The sequence below is a fragment of the Oncorhynchus mykiss genome, chromosome 23 (assembly GCF_013265735.2).
Source record: "Oncorhynchus mykiss isolate Arlee chromosome 23, USDA_OmykA_1.1, whole genome shotgun sequence".
NCBI classification, from domain to species: domain Eukaryota; kingdom Metazoa; phylum Chordata; class Actinopteri; order Salmoniformes; family Salmonidae; genus Oncorhynchus; species Oncorhynchus mykiss.
This window is the reverse complement of record NC_048587.1, coordinates 24,701,468-24,718,382: the sequence shown is the minus strand read 5'-3', so window position 1 is coordinate 24,718,382 and position 16,915 is coordinate 24,701,468. Positions and strand designations below refer to the sequence as shown.

General features: G+C 39.5%; 1 protein-coding gene across 3 annotated transcripts in view; it reads right to left on the bottom strand.

Moving 5' to 3' along the window:
• Positions 1-16,662, bottom strand: part of LOC110502478 (gamma-adducin) — a 29,515-nt gene extending 12,853 nt beyond the window's left edge. The window contains exons 1-3 of one of the 3 annotated variants that reach the window (XM_021580519.2): positions 16,512-16,662; positions 4,888-5,165; positions 3,121-3,265 (exon numbers count right to left, since the gene is read on the bottom strand). In XM_021580519.2, coding sequence (XP_021436194.2) covers positions 3,121-3,265; positions 4,888-5,088 — 346 coding nt within the window. In that variant the 5' untranslated portion in view covers positions 5,089-5,165; positions 16,512-16,662. The other 2 variants (XM_021580520.2, XM_021580518.2) reach the window with 2 other exon arrangements.
• Positions 16,663-16,915: the final 253 nt, after the last annotated feature.

The following is a 16,915-nucleotide window of genomic DNA, read 5'->3' as shown; positions in this document are numbered from 1 at the left end:
CATAAATGCCTTTCTTAAATTAATACACAGAAGTATAGATGTTTAAACCTGCATATTTTGTTAAAATAAATGCATGTTAGCAGGCAATATTAATTAGGGAAATTTGTGTCACTTCTCTTATGCTCAGTGCAAGCAGTCAGGGTATATGCAACAGTTTGGGCCGGCAGGCTCGTTGCGAACTAATTTGCCTGAATTTTACATAATTATCACATAACATTGAATGTTGTGCAATGTAACAGCAATATTTAGACTTCGGGTTGCCACTTCGGGTTGCCTCCCTGCCGCTGAAAAACCCAATCCCAATAGCATGACGCTGCCACCACCATGCTTCACCGTAGGGATGGTGCCAGGTTTCCTCCAGAAGTGACGCTTGGCGTTCAAGCCAAAGAGTTCAATCTTGTTTTCATCAGACCAGAGAATCTTGTTTCTCATGGTCTGAGAGTCCTTTAGGGTCCTTTTGGCAAACTCCAAGCGGGCTGTCATGTGCCTTTTACTTAGGAGTGCTTTCCATCTGGCCACTCTACCATAAAGGCCTGATTGGTGGAGTGCTGCAGAGATGGTTGTTCTTCTGGAAGATTCTCCCATCTCCACAGAGGAACTCTGAAGCTCACTCAGAGTGATCATCGGGTTCTTGGTCACCTACCTTCGTCAACTACCTGTTCTTGGCCGAATTCCTGGTTTGGCCGGGCAGCCAGTTCTAGGAAAAGTCTTGGTGGTTACAAACTTCTTCCATTTAAGAACAATGGAGGCCACCGTGTTCTTTGGGGACCTTCAATGCTGCAGAAATGTTTTGGTACCCTTCACCAGATCTGTGCCTCGACACAATCCTGTCTCGTCACTCTAAAGAAAATTCATTCGAGCTCATGGCTTGGTTTTGGCTCTGACATGCACTGTCAACTGTGGAACCTTATATAGACAGGTGTGTGCCTTTCCAAATCATGTCCGAATAAAGTGCCTATAAGAACATCCAATAGTCAAAGGTTAATGAAATACAAATGGTATAGAGAGAAATAGTCCTATAATAACTACAACCTAAAACTTCTTACCTGGGAATATTGAGGACTCATGTTAAAAGGAACCACCAGCTTTCATATGTTCTCATGTTCTGAGCAAGGAGCTTAAACGTTAGCTTTCTTACATGGCACATATTGCACTTTTACTTTCTTCTCCAACACTTTGTTTTTGCATTATTTAAACCAAATTGAACATGTTTCATTATTTATTTGAGGCTAAATTGATTTTATTGATGTATTATATTAAGTTAAAATAAGTGTTCATTCAGTATTGTTGTAATTGTCATTATTACAAATAAATAAACCGATTAATCGGTATCAGCTTTTTTTGGTCCTCCAATAATCAGTATCAGTATCGGTGTTGAAAAATCATAATCGGTCGACCTCTAGTCTGAATACTTACAGTTTACATACACTTAGGTTGGAGTCATTAAAACTAGTTTTTCAACCACTCCAAGAATTTCTTGTTAACAAACTATAGTTTTGGCAAGTCGGTTAGGACATCTACTTCATGCATGACACAAATAGTTTTCCGAACAATTGTTTACAGACAGATTATTTCACTTATAATTCACTGTATCACAATTTCAGTGGGTCAGAAGTTTACATACACTAAGTTGACTTTGCCTTTAAACAGCTTGGAAAATTCCACAAAATGATGCCATGGCCTTAGAAGCTTCTGATAGGCTAATTGACATCATTTGAGTCATTTGGAGGTGTACATGTGGATGAATTTCAAGGCCTCTCGTCTGATGAAACAAAAATGTAACTATTTGGCCATAATGAACATCGTTATGTTTGCGGGAAAAAGTGGGAGGCTTGCAAGCCGAAGAACACCATCCCAACCGTGAAGCACGGGGGTGGCAGCATCATGTTGTGGGGGTGCTTTGCTGCAGGAGGGACTGGTGCACTTCACAAAATAGATGGCATTGCGAGGAAAGAAAATGATGTGGATATATTGAAGCAACATCTCATGACATCAGTCAGGAAGTTAAAGCTTGGTCGCAAATGGGTCTTCCAAATGGACAATGACCCCAAGCATACTTCCAAAGTTGTGGAAAAATGGCTTAAAGACAACAAAGCCAAGGTATTGGAGTGGCCATCACAAAGCCCTGACCTCAATCCTATAGAAAATTTGTGGGCAGAACTGAAAAAGCATGTGCCAGCAAGGAGGCCTACAAAACGGACTCAGTTACACCAGCTCTGTCAGGAGGAATGGGCAAAAATTCACCCAACTTATTGTGGGAAGCTTGTGGAAGGCTACCCGAAACGTTTGACCCAAGTTAAACAATTTAAAGGCAATGCTACCAAATACTAATTGAGTGTATGCAAACTTCTGACCCATTGGGAATGTGATGAAAGAAATAAAAGCTGAAATAAATAACTCTTAACTATTACTCTGACATTTCACATTCTTACAAAAAAGTGGTGATCCTAACTGACCTAAAACAGGGAATTATTATTATTAAATGTTTATTTAAATGTTTATTTAATACATTTTCGAATAAGTCTGTAACGTTACAAAATTTGGAAAAATGGAAGGGGTCTAAATACTTTCCGAATGCACTGTAATTACTGTCGTTTAAAAAAAACTGTAGTGTATATACACTACAGTAATTAATTAAGTGTCTTTGCAGATTGTAGTATACTGGTGTTAAATTGTGGAATAGACATCGGCTGGAATGCGGTTTAAACCAATCAATTTCCATTATTAGACCCACCCATTGTGTAATATTCTACAGTATACTACATTTTACTACAGAATTCTATAATAAGTACTCTAGTATTCTATAGTAAACTGTAGTATTTTTTTATGTGGACGATCTCCATTGAAAGATGGAAGGAAACATAATTGACAATCCAGACAGCTGCAATTCATTATAAAGTCCAGGACATGTGGGCGACTTATGAGAAACATTTGGCATGTGGAATGTTGTCAACAAGTACTTGAGCAGAATTTTGCTGCATAAGGGCTCTCAATGTCACAGGTTTTTGTGAATTCCTTGTTCCAAAACATTGACAATGCAGAGAATCAGGATGCATCACTGAAAGACTATGCAGACCCACATGTACTCTCTCACATGTGTGCGCACACACTGCTACTTACTGAGAGGAGATGTGAAGGAGCCTGTCCCTCCCACAGAACTGGCCATGATCAGGTCAGCTACTTGCCTAAGAGCCAGCAGCCCTGTTGGATTACTGCCCTTAGTCATCTGATCCTGGACCAGTCCTTCCAGCTCATCCTTAAACACCTGGAAACCAAACAATGACATGTTAAAATGACTGAGTGAAAACAGTCCCAATAGTCACTGGCTTACATCTATCAATCTTTACCAGTCCAGGATAGTGGTCACTGGTCACAAAGAATAAAATGAGGGAAGGAAGTAGGGCGGAAGGTAGCCTAGTGGTTAGAAAGGTGAACCAGCAACCAGAGGGTTGCTTGGTCAAATCCCAGGTCTGCTGGGAAAAATCTCCTGGGAAGTGGGCTGGAAACTGGAGGGTTGCTGGTTTCAAATCCTAGATACCATTGAGAAGGACCCTTAATATCCCACAACAACAGCTTCGTGGTTGCTCAGTGTGGCAGCCCCTGCACTTCTCCAAAAACCTGTATATGTGCGTCTTTCAGAAGGGTTGGGTTTAAAGTGGAAGTCTTGTGTACAATTGACCAAGAAAGTTATCTTAATCTTACAACTTCTGGGATGGTCTACTGTTGTGTAGTTATGCAATTATTCTCACCTTCACCCTGTTCCAACTCCCTGTCTATTCAGCCATTCACATTAGGACAATGTACTTCCAGTGTACTCTCAGCCCTAAAAAAGCCCTCCTGAATTAAATCACATTAGATTCTTCTAAAACCCTCTTTGTGCCAATGTCACTAGAGGTAACTGGGAAGTATCCTTCTCATTAAGCCAGCCTATTAATTTATACCCACAGTGTCGTTGTATATCTTGGGTATCCTTCCCAAAAAGACGATTCTCCTGCAAGCCTCTTTGGTGGAACGCCAGCATTCCGCCCCATCTCAGTGCGGTTCCCATGGTGATGAGCTAAGTTCCACTTGTTGGGGTCTGTTATGCAATCACAGACATGCGTGGGCTCATCTTATTTCCATGCACTTTACGGGCATGTGTTTGTTGCACCTCCTAGCAGCATCTCTAACCACATTTTACTGCTCGATAATCTATGCCTCCGATTCACAATTGCATATATGCATTTATCATGGGTGCATATAGGCAACATTTACTGCTTATACTACAAAAATATAAGTATATATATATATATATAAGTACATTTGAACTGAACTATATATATGTACATACAGTGGATGCCCAAAATTATCATGCTCATGCCTATATTGTTCTGTCTCTCAAAAATTCAATTTGACAAAAATGTTTCATGAGCTAAGCTGTGAACTTGACAAGGACATTTGGTAGGCAAAGTATAATAAGGCTCAAATCTATTCGGACTGGTTCATATTTAAATATTTAAAACCACAGCAGTGGAGCTTGGCTGTTTCCTCTGACAGTAGCACATTGTACTGCATTGCAACAAAGATTTACACTGTACAAACACCGTACTACTTAATATGACTGAGTTGCCTAACTTGTCTTACCTAGCTACCTCAAGGGTAAGAGCATCTGCTAAATGTCTCAAATGTAAAAGTAATAGCCTCTTTATTTGCAGATCAGTTCAAATGTAGCCATCAGAATGAAAACGGAAGACATCAATGATGTAGTGTCTCTACTAGAGCCAATGACATAGGCCTGGACCTCGAAGATAAAAACTTTTCAGGCCATGTGATGGTCTGCAGCCAGATAATGAAAATGGCTGTACTGTGTACACACATTAACATAGACATAAAGAACAAGAGACATACTGGACTCTGTAGGATCTGAGTGACTCTCTTCTTTTGCTCCATCATGTTGAAGTCCTGCTGTATTTCAGGTGACATGTTCCTGCTGCGGAGGTACTCAGGGTCACTCTCGTCCACCCGGTCAAAGTACCTCTCCTTGGAGTCTGTGCTGGATAAGGACAGGGTCATGGACCCAACCGTATGTCTGATCTCCACCAAACTCATACTGTCCAAGTCTTCACAACAGCCTCACTCTCTCTGATCCTCACCTGCCACACTCCAGGACTGCTGGCACTGGGAATCTGTTGGGGACAGACAAAAACTTTAGTTTTCCACCAGTGCTGATGATGCAACAAGTATGGCCAGATGTTAGACATTAAAAAAAAAATCCACAGGAAACTTGTTTCATACTAAATCAATTATGTTATTGCTGAGGTAAACTAATAGGCTTGCATAAAGTTGTAAACAAACACACAGGGAAGGAAAAACACACAGGACCCCATAAAGAGTTTCTGCTGCTTTTGCTAAATCTAATGGGGATCCTAATAATAAAAACATAAAAAAAGGTTTACCATAACCACCTCTATCTCTGCAGAGAAACAGAGAAACCCCTGTGTGTCTACTGTAATCTGTGGGGTGGGGGAAGGGAACATCAATCACCAATGTTTACTGTCATGCAAACAGCCAGAAAGCATGTCAATAGAATATTACAGGGGGCCTTTGCATTATCGCCTCATATAAAATCAACTAGTTTGGGAGAGCATTTAGCACCTATTGTGTTAAAGTTACACCTTTTGGGGGGGGGGGGGGGGGGGGGGGGGTATTCTACCCATTTTAAGGTGTCATTTTAAGGTGTCAAAAGTGGTCTATTAAATGTGTCTTTTCTGCAGTGAAAAGCCAGATACAGATAACTTAAACATGTTATCTGAAGATAATATACAGAAAAGGCACATTACAGAAAACAGCAGCACAGCATTTCCTGTATTACACAAATATAATAACTACTGTCCAGAAAATCGGTAAACTGTCTTATTTTCTATACAGACATCTAATCAAAATAAACAGTAGGGCTAGGCTACAAGAATTCAACCATGTGTTCAAAGAGTCAAAGATATCGAGTTCCGCTAATATGAACGGCAAGAAGCACAAACAAGGCACCCAGGTCCCGTAAATATACCATTACGTAAGAGTTAACACATTCAAATCAGATCCAACAATGTGATATGATGAAAGGAACAACAGAAGAAGAGGAAAAATGTGCTGCATGATGCATCGTACGCTTTAATCAAAGGAGATACTCAACTCGCCGACGAAATAGAATACTCCATTGAGGAGCACCACGACAAAAAAGTTGAGCATGTACAGTATATGCCATCATTGAATTGACCATCGACTCGTAACTTTAAACTTCCATGAGTATTATCAATACGCTGTGCTACAAAGTAACCCTAGACCCTTTGCACTAAACCTATCCACAGGAAATAGGCGACATTGTATACAGTAACTATTTGAAACATCAAACCTTTTTTGGCAGTGATCGTATCTCCGTAGCCTATCTAACGACAGAAAACCCCCACAAGTCCTGGACAGAATTCAAAGATCGAGACTAAAAGTGTTAAATGTATTCCAGATTTCGATGCATTCTGCAAACGTGTAAAATATTACTCCGTATGTGCGCCCTATGTCGTTGCAGTAAGCATGTAAACAGCTGTGTGTGTGTGTGTGTTTCTAAATTTGCAGGGGCGAATTCATTTAGCCGATTATGTAGCAAAACGTTTCTTAAACGGAAACAAACAGAACGTTACGTGGCGAGACCTACTTGCATTTGTCCAATAGAAGCTCTCGTTTGGACTAATGAAGATGACATCCCTGAATGCAAGCAAGTCCGCATGTTGTGAGTGGGTGTGTTTGTGTGGAAAAAAATGAGACCATGTGACTTCTCATGTCCCCCCCAAATACATCCATACATGCTAAGGTCAAACAGATCATGACTACATCCATTTGTATTGCTGATTAACTGATTTCCTAAACACTTTTATACCAATGGGAACACAGGAATAATGTAACTGTTTTCTGGAGAAGTGTGTGAGCTGTGTGTGTGGGGAATACATAAGTGTATGACGATCTTGTAAATATTCACTAGCATACTAGATTTTAACTAATAATTGAGAAATCTGGCATTCCCATGGTTGGCATCAAATATTTGGCAGTCTAGACATCATGGGGCACTTGATCTGTTAATTTTCTTGAATAATCTAGCTGTTCTATGAACACGATTGACACCAAGTCTAATTCTCAAGGGTATTTTCAGTCAGATACGACTCAGAAATGTAAAGATTGGAAAATGATGTATTGAATGGACAAAATGATATTTCCTGTACTATAGAGAGCACACATACAGTGCCTTCAGAAAGTATTCACACCCCTTGACTTTTTCTACATGATGATGTGTTACAGCCCGAGTTTACAATGGATTCAATTGAGATTTTGTTTTAATCACTGGCCTGCACACAATAACCCACAATGTCAAAGTGGAATTATGTTTTGGGATTTTTTTACAAATTCATTAAGAATGAAACGCTGAAGTGTCTTCAGTGTCAATAAGTATTCTACCCCTTTGTTATGGGAAGCCTAATTAGCTTCAGAAGTAAACATTGGCGTAACAAAGGAGTAAATAAAATAAAAAATATTAGCATAATAAATTACATGGACTCACTCGGGGTGCAATAATAAGGTTTAACATGATGAATGACTACCTCATCTCTGTACCCTACTTATACAAATATCTGTAAGGTCCCACAGTCGAGCAGTGAATTTCAAACAAAGATTCAACCACAAAGAACAGGGAGGTTTTTCAATGCCTCGCAAAGAAGAGAACCTATTTTTTATTTATTTTTTACACTGAATATCCCTTTGAGTATGGTGAAGTTCTTAATGACACTTTGGATGGTGCATCAATACACCCACTCACTACAAAGACACAGGTGTCCTTCCTTGCCGGAGAGGAAGGAAACGGTTCAGGGATTTCACCATGAGGCCAATAGGGACTAAAACAGTCACAGAGTTTAATGGATGTGATAGGAGACAACTGAGGATGGATCAACAACATTGTAGTCACTCCACAATACTAGCCTAATTGACAGAGTGAAAAGAAGGAAGCCTGTACAGAATACAAATATTCCAAAACATGCATCCTGTTTGCAGCAATGCACTAAAGTAATACAGAAAATAATGTGGCCAAGAAACTTTTTGTCCTGAATACAAAGTGTTATGCTTGGGGCAAATCCAATACAACACATTACTGAGTATCACTCTCCATATATTCAAGAATAGTGGTGGCTGCATCATGTTATGGGTATGCTTGTAATCATAAAGGGCTGGGGAGTTTTTCAGAATAAAAAATAAATGGAATGGGGCTAAGCACAGGTAATATCCTAGAGGAAAACCTGGTTCAGTCTGCTTTCCACCAGACACTGGGAGATTAATTCACATTTCAGCATGACAATAACCTAAAACACAAGGCCAAATCTACACTGGAGTTACTACACTGGAGTTGCTTTCTAAGAAGACAGTGAATGATGCCGAGTGGCCAAATAACAGTTTTGACTTAAATCTGCTTGAAAATCACTGGCAAGACTTGAAAATGGTTGTCTAGCAACAATCAAAAACCAATTTGACAGAGCTTGAAGAATTTTGAAAACAATAATGGGAAAATATTGTACAATCCAGGTGTGCAAAGCTCTTAGAGACTTACCCAGAAAGACTCACAGCTGTAATCACTGTTCAAAGGTGATTCTAACATATAGATGTATGAATACTTATGTAAATTAGATATTTCTGTATTTCATTCTCAATAAATTAGCAACATTTTCTAAAAACATGTTTTCAATTTGTCATTATGGGGTATTGTGTGTAGATGGGTGAGAAAAAAAAGAAATGTAATCGATTTTGAATTCAGGCTGTAACACAACAAAATGTGGAATAAGTCAAGGGCTATGAATACCATGAATACTTTCTGAAGGCAATGTACATCACATTTCGAACAACAACATTGTGATATGCCCCTAAAGCACTGGTGTGATTGTGCACATCTCCTGCTTAGCTGATTAGCCTACAGACACAGTCAAATTTACTGAAAGAGATTTTCCGGTACTTTGTATACTTTTTTTTTTAGCAAAATAGAGGTCACGAGCCAAAAGTGGTCACTGAAAATTGCGTACTACATCACCTATGTGCAAATATGTGCACCATGTCATTGCTTTCTCTCACTCGCTCTGCTGTGTGTGCATCTCTTTCTAGCTGTCACTCAAATGGCGAGGGGCTGCATGCTCGTTGGCTAGAACTCTAATTGCTAGGGGGCTGGCACGTGGGGAAAATGTATGGAAAATGGCACTGCACAGCTTCCAGAAAAACAGCTGCTTTCAAACTAGGAATTTCGTGGCTAATTGAGGTAAGACAGTAATTCTGCTCACAGATTATGCATTCACTACACATTGACACATCCAGCTCAAAGAGGGAGGTTTAAAAAAAGACTTAGTAGTCACCAAAGTTTGAGAGAATGTTTTTAAAGAAAATAAAAAACTAGAAATTACAGTTCATTACTTATTCAGATTCATGTCAAAATTGTATTCCTTACTTGAATGAAATGTAATAGTAAATGCTGGCATCCTTTTAAAACTGTTATGTGATTAGATGTGTATCTCTGTCCCCTGTTTTGGTCGCTTGGGAATGTGATTCACTAGTCTATTCAGGAAATAATAATATTGAATTGTTAACTCTTAATGGAATCCCACTGTGGGTTGTGTCCAAACCACTCACTATCAGGAATCAAGGTAAGACCCAGATGCAGACACGTGGAATAGACAAGAGTTTACTATTCCAACAGGGGCAGGCAATAGACAGGTCAAGGCAGGCAGGGGTCAGGAAACCAGAGGTGGGGCAATGGTACCGAATGGCAGGCAGGCTCAGGGTCAGGGTAGGCAGAGGTCAACAATCCAGAGGTGGGGCAAAGGTACAGGTCGACAGGCTCAGGGCCAGGGGCAGGCAGAGTGGTCAGGCAGGCGGGCTCAGAGTCAGGACAGGCAAGAGTCAAAACCAGGAGGGCAAGAAAAAGACACTGGGAAAAGCAGGCGCTGATAACAAAAACGTTGGTTGACTTGACAAACAAGACGAACTGGCAACGGATAAACAGAGAAAACAGGTATAAATACACAGGGGATAATGGGGAAGATGGGCGACACCTGGAGGAGGGTGGAACAGATCAGGGTGTGACACTCCCAAAATGTTTTTGTTTTGAAACATGAAATTGGCTTTATTGCAGAAAACTAGAGATCAATCCATTCAACACAAAAACAGACACAGAATTCCAACAAATCCCACCATGAACTCATGTCAACTTTTAAGAGCAGTTAATAACATAAACTTACCATACGAATGCAGATGCAATAACTTGCGCGCAAACACACAGAACATTTACAGTAAAATGTGGTCTCCCAGTGAACCAATGTAAACATTTCTTGCTGCCACAAGGACCTCTAACTGATCGGTCCAAAAGGTGTCACACACACACACACACACACACACACACACACACACACACACACACACACATACACACACACACACACACACACACACACACACACACACACACACACACACACACACACACACACACACACACACACACACACACACACACACACACACACACACACACACACACAATTGGAGAGAGAGAGAGATTAGTTCAGTGACTGACATAACAATTCCAGGAAGCAGAGTGGAGTGTTCATAGCAAGGCAGATACCGGGACATATGGCTTAATGTAATGAAAAGCAGAACTTTCTCAATTAAGAGCTGAATGACCCTACAAGTCCCCATTGCTACCCTAGCTGCAACCCTATGGGGACTGAAATATGCACTCACAAAAAATTGTGGTGCACGTACACACACATACATACTTTCAACATACTCTTACTGAACCCCTACATTCTCTGTAACTCTATTTGGATATTTTTTGGAAGGGCAGTCCTTCTTGTGTAACATTGACCAGATGTCTGGTGTTATTACTAGATACCTCATTTATAAGGTGCACGGTAAGATACTATACATACAGTACCAGTCCAAAGTTTTAGAACACCTACTCATTCAAGGGTTTTTCTTTATTTTTTCTATTTTGTACACTGTAGAATAATAGTGAAGACATCACAACTATGAAATAACACATATGTAATCATGTAGTAACCATTTTCTGGATTGACTGACCTTCATGTCTTAATGTAAAGATGGACTGTCATTTCTCTTTGCTTATTTGAGCTGTTCTTGCCATAATATGAACTTGATATTTTACCAAATCGGGCTATCTTCTATATTCCACCCCTACTTTGTCACAACACAACTGATTAGCTCAAATGCATTAAGAAGGAAAGAAATTCCACAAATTAACTTTTTACAAGGCACACCTGTTAATTGAAATGCATTCCCGGTGACTACTTCATGAAGCTGGTTGAGAGCATGCCAAGAGAGTGCAAAGCTGTAATCAAGGCAAAGGGTGGCTACTTTGAAGAATCTCAAAAATAAAATATATTTTGATTTGTTTAACACTTTTTTGGTTAAAACACGAGGTGTTAGGTGTTATTTCATAGTTTTGATGTCTTCACTATTATTTTACAATGTAGAAAATAGTAAAAATAAAGAAAAACCCATGAATGAGTAGGTGTGTTCAAACTTTTGACTGGTACTGTATCTATATAGTATACCAGAAAAACAAGCACACCTTTCTTATGATTGATTTCTAAGTGCATAAATACAACACCCTAAAGCACTTGATTAATAGTTAATAGACATGAAAAATACCACACTATCTTAGGACAACACCTAGAGCGATAACAGCAAAAGTGTTCGTGAGATCCTACGTCATCAATGGCATGAACTTGACCTCACTCCTTGACAGAGGGAACCATATAAAAGGCTGCTTTATATAAACGGATGGGTTTACAGAAACAAGTCCTGCTGCTCTTCCAAAGGCTTCCAATGACCTTCAAAAATGTCCACTCTAAGAATAATAACAGCTAGACTAGACTCATGTTCAGGTTACGTATTCACATCCACTCCAGAAGATGCAATATGCTGCATGTTGTTTGGATCAGTTACAATATGTTGTTTTCCTTTTTCTCTTCTCCTTATCATAATGCGCATAATTACTACCCGACAGTATATTTTTACAACTCAAAAAGTCATTGTGAAACAGAAAGTTAAGCTGGAATTGAATGAGATTTACGCTTTAATGAGCTACTGGACCAGAGCTCTGGCAGGCAAGACATAGTGCTATAGTACACACTTTATCATGATGAAATGACTAAAATCATGAATTCATATCTTTCTCTACATTTGGTTTTGTCACAATGTGTTAATTTTCCCTTTTATAGCTGCTTTTCCATCAGAGACCATCTACTGTAAATCAACACAGACAGGGATGCCTTTTTTGGGTCAGTAATTGTTCGATTGTCCGAAGCACCCATAATTATTTTTTGTTCTTCAATTTTAGTGTTCAAATTTAATTTTCATCGTTCTCTAATGGATTTGACTTTTATTTCTCAAGCTATAGTAATTGTAATTTCTGTACCAATCTGAAATGTAACACAACATTAGTTATCACTGAAGCTAATCATGGAATCTCCACTCTGCCAAATATTTCCAGTTGACAAGACTTCTGGTTCGTTGGAGGGAGGACTTTAGAGTTTACAGGTATCATTATTAAGTCTGTTGCTCAAACACAGGAAATAATTTCTGCATCATAGTGGCTTTCTAATGAAGGGATAAAGAGAAAAACTCTACACAGGAAGTCCAATGGTGAAGTCCGGGCTTCCAGACAGAATCCCTGTCATCTTAGGGAAAGGGAGAAGGGAGAGAGAGTGAGAGAAAAATAATCATATGCAGATCAGCAATATCTTACCCCAAACTTCACTTTTCAGGGGGAGTCTAGGAGGTGGACACATCCTATTCTCATCAGACAAAATTACAGGTTATATTGCCTTCTTGACTGATTGATTATTCCTTCTGTCAGAGCAAAATGTTAAAGGTCATATCCTCTCATCAGCCAATCGCAGTCACATCATATCTGTTGATTTCGTGTCTAGTTGACTATTTAAAGATTGAAAGGGGAACTTTTCTCTCTGGGGTCTATGAAATATTGCCAGACACTTTTACATCCATGTCTGTCCCCTCCCATGCCTACATTTATGGTAATTTTCCTGTGGCCTCTGTGATGGGGAACCCCATGATTTATTATCAACAAAATTACTTTTGACCCTAACCCCAACGAATTGATACCAACTGTTTAGAACCAACAGAACCACAGTCCGCTTGTGAGAATAAAAATGTGTTGTTTATGAGTTTATTCGATACAGTAAAATATCCTACCACATAGTTTCAGAGTTTGAGGAAATGGATACCTCATCTAATTTCACCAACAGTGCCTTCAAGTCGGTTCCACTGAGAAAAAACATCCATCAACAGCAGTACTTTGAAGAGAATACAGCCATGGACAAATGTTTAACAAATTCACATCACTTCACAACTCCCTAGATATGCATAAAAATTTTACTTTAAAAACATTTGCTTTGATACAGCGTCTTAGCCACTGAATGTTTCACCCACTCCAAGGCTTTTTGTATGTAATGAAATACTCGGTAATCCTGATGACATTGATACCTCACTGTAAATGGGCGGTACACAGCTTTCTCATATCATGGACATTTAGGTAATTTTCCCTGAGAGCCTAATGTAATAACCAAGTCAGTGTCAAAGGCCTGAGAAACGTCTATATCTGAAGGATTTTGATTACTGCATAACTTAACTGAAGGCTACTCCTGCCTTTGGTCTGAGCTATTATTTTCCCTTGCAGTGTTCTAAGTTTACTGATGTCAAATGTGCAAAAAAGAGGACCACTGTTTTGAGCAGTTACATTTATGCAAAACTTTCTATAAAATTAAGAACATGCTATATGACGAACATAATCATAAGGAATTTTTAAATCACAAACCCTCTGACGGCAAGTCTACAGTGGAGCAATGTTTATCTTTTCAAAACTATCACAATACTTATGAACATGGTTCTGCTATTCACTTTAGCAGTGTGGGTGGTAAGTAACACCTCATGTACAGGAAACTAGGGACCTGGAGCAATTTACATTGTTGCAGTAAAAACATTATTTTCACAGCTTTATATAGAATTTGAAACTGGCAGAGATTAATATTGAATCAACACATAAACAGAACAAAAATATAAACGCAACATGCAACAATTTCAAATATTTTACTGAGATACAGTTCATAGAAGGAAATCAGTCAGTTGAAAAAAACAATTAGGCCCTAGTCTATGGATTTCACATGACTGGGCAGGGATGCAGCCATGGGTGGGCCTGAGAGGGCATAGGCCCACCCACTTAGGAGCCAGGTCCACCCACTGGGGAGCCAGGCCCAGCCAATCACAATGAGTTTTTCCACACAAAAGGGCTTTATTACAGACGGATATACTTCTCAGCAAGCCCCCCTCCCTCTCATCAGACGATCCGCAGGTGACAAAGCCAGATGTGGAGGAAGCCAGATGCTGTTGTGAGGCCGGTTGGATGTACTGCTAAATTCTCTAAAACAGCGTTGGAGGTCGGCTTATTGTCGAGAAATTAACATTAAATTATCTGGCAACCGCTTTGTTGGACATTCCTGCGGTCAGCATGCCAATTGTACACTCCCTCAAAACTTGAGACATCTGTGGCATTGTGTTGTGGCACAAAACAACACATTTTAGAGTGGCCTTTTATTGTCCCCAGCACAAGGTGCACCTGTATAATGATCATGCTGTTTAACCAGCTTCTTGATATGCCACACCTGTCAGGTGGATGGATTATCTTGGCAAAGGAGAAATTCTCACTAACAGGGATGTAAACACATTTGTGCACAAAATATGATATATTTTTGTGCGTATGAAACATTTCTGGGATCTTTATTTCAGCTCATTAAAAATAGGACCAACTCTATAAACTTTACATATTTTTGTTCAGTATACATAACGGCTAGGAGAGAGGACTGAGCTGGATGAAGAAGAATTACAAGAGTTGTCAAGCTTTGTTCATCTACAGTACATGGAGGACCTGGCCGAGACTGTTTTATGGTTTCTTTTGATTGCCTCCACCCTAAAATGTGGTTTAGGGTGCGGTTGACTATGGGGCTGGAGTAAGGGTCTGGCCACATTTAATGTGTGGTGGGTTTGTCATATAAACATAGACAATGAGAAGACAAAGCTGAGGATATACTGTACACTGAGTATGCAAAACTGAACACCTGCTCTTTCCATGACAAACTGTACACTGACCAGGTGAATCCAGGTGAAAGCTATAATCCCCCTGTTAAATCCACTTCAATCAGTGTAGATGAAGGGGAGGAGACAGGCTAAAGAAGGATTTCTAATCCTTGAGACAATTGAGACATGGAATGTGTATGTGTGCTATTCAGAAGGTGAATGGTCAAGACAAAAGATTTAAGTGCCTTTGAACAAGGTAAGGTAGTAGGTGCCAAACGCACCGGTTTGTCCCAAGAACTGCAACGCTGCTGGGTTTTTCCACGCTCAACGGTTTCCCATGTGTATCAAGAATGGCCCACCACCCAAAGGACATCCAGCCAACTTGACACAACTGTGGGACGCATTGGAGCCAGCATCCCTGTGGAACAGGGATACCTTGTAGAGTTCATGCCCCAACAAATTGAGGCTGTTCTAAGGGCAAAAGGGGTGCAACGCAATATTAGGAAGGTGTTCCTAACCATGTTAGGAAGGTGTTCCTAATATTTTGTATACTCAGTGTATACCTAAATAACTTTACTTTTAAGAACATGGCAACTATTTGAGTTAAATTCATGGCTAAAATATACTTGTTTTGCGTAGAAAATATCCAATATGTTCCAAGTAATCACTTAAACATGACAAATTAATTGCTAACGCTTAATTAAAATGGTTTGGGTCACGACCCACTGCATGTGAACTTGATGGGTTTCTGAAAACCTACATTAAAGTACCCAATTAGCTATGAAATCTTGTATGCCTCAATTCCACATCTAAAGTAAACACACGCTTACCCAGTGTATAATGTTTCTAGAGAGAGAGACATTAATTGAAAGCAGCTGTTCGTGACTTAACTCAGCATCTGGAACTGATGTAGTTCTGGTCTATTACAGCCAAACAATGAAGCTATATCTCAACAACATTGTAAAAACAGCATTTACTATCCTAAGAAAGTGTACTATAGCATACACACAGTATTGTTGTATAGAGTAATACAGAATAAGATAACACATCTGGTAAGTGAAAGCCTTATCAGTCCAATATTTCCTTCTTAACCGACTCACAGGTGATTCACTCCATCCACCCATGAAAGGGATTTTCATTTTGATACAACATTGAGCAAGTCCTTATAAAGTCCAAAGTAACTGCTTAAAATGAGAAGCTATTTTCAAAACATTTCCTAATTCACTGATATTACATAAAATATAATTTGCCTTGCTCTGTTTGCAGTTACAAACTACTATTCTTGTTCAGTTGACTTGTCTCAACAACCACCATTGCAAAAACGTAAAAAATGCTGCTCCACTCACCTTTTGAGGTCAAACTCCCACAGTTCTGCCAGGGTCCTCATCTAGCTCCAACTAGGATGAGTGACTGATGCTTTGCCTATCATCTCCTACTCCCTCTGTTCCTCAATGTCATGTGATGCACATTCACACAGCTTGCTGGGAAAAACTTCCAAACTTGTCAGAGGAGGTTGTGGAGACAACAATCTGTTGTATGGGACTGTATTGTCCAAAAGTGGGAGGAGCAACACAGTCACACACCCACCAGATATGTTCTGGCATACATGTATATAGATTACTCAAAAATAAATATTCAATTTTTGGAGAGCGGGATTTTAATGACTAAATACTCCATATCAAATTAGAGAAATTGTCATGGAGTGTTGCACATAGGGATCTATGAAATTACAATAATGAGGGATTACCAA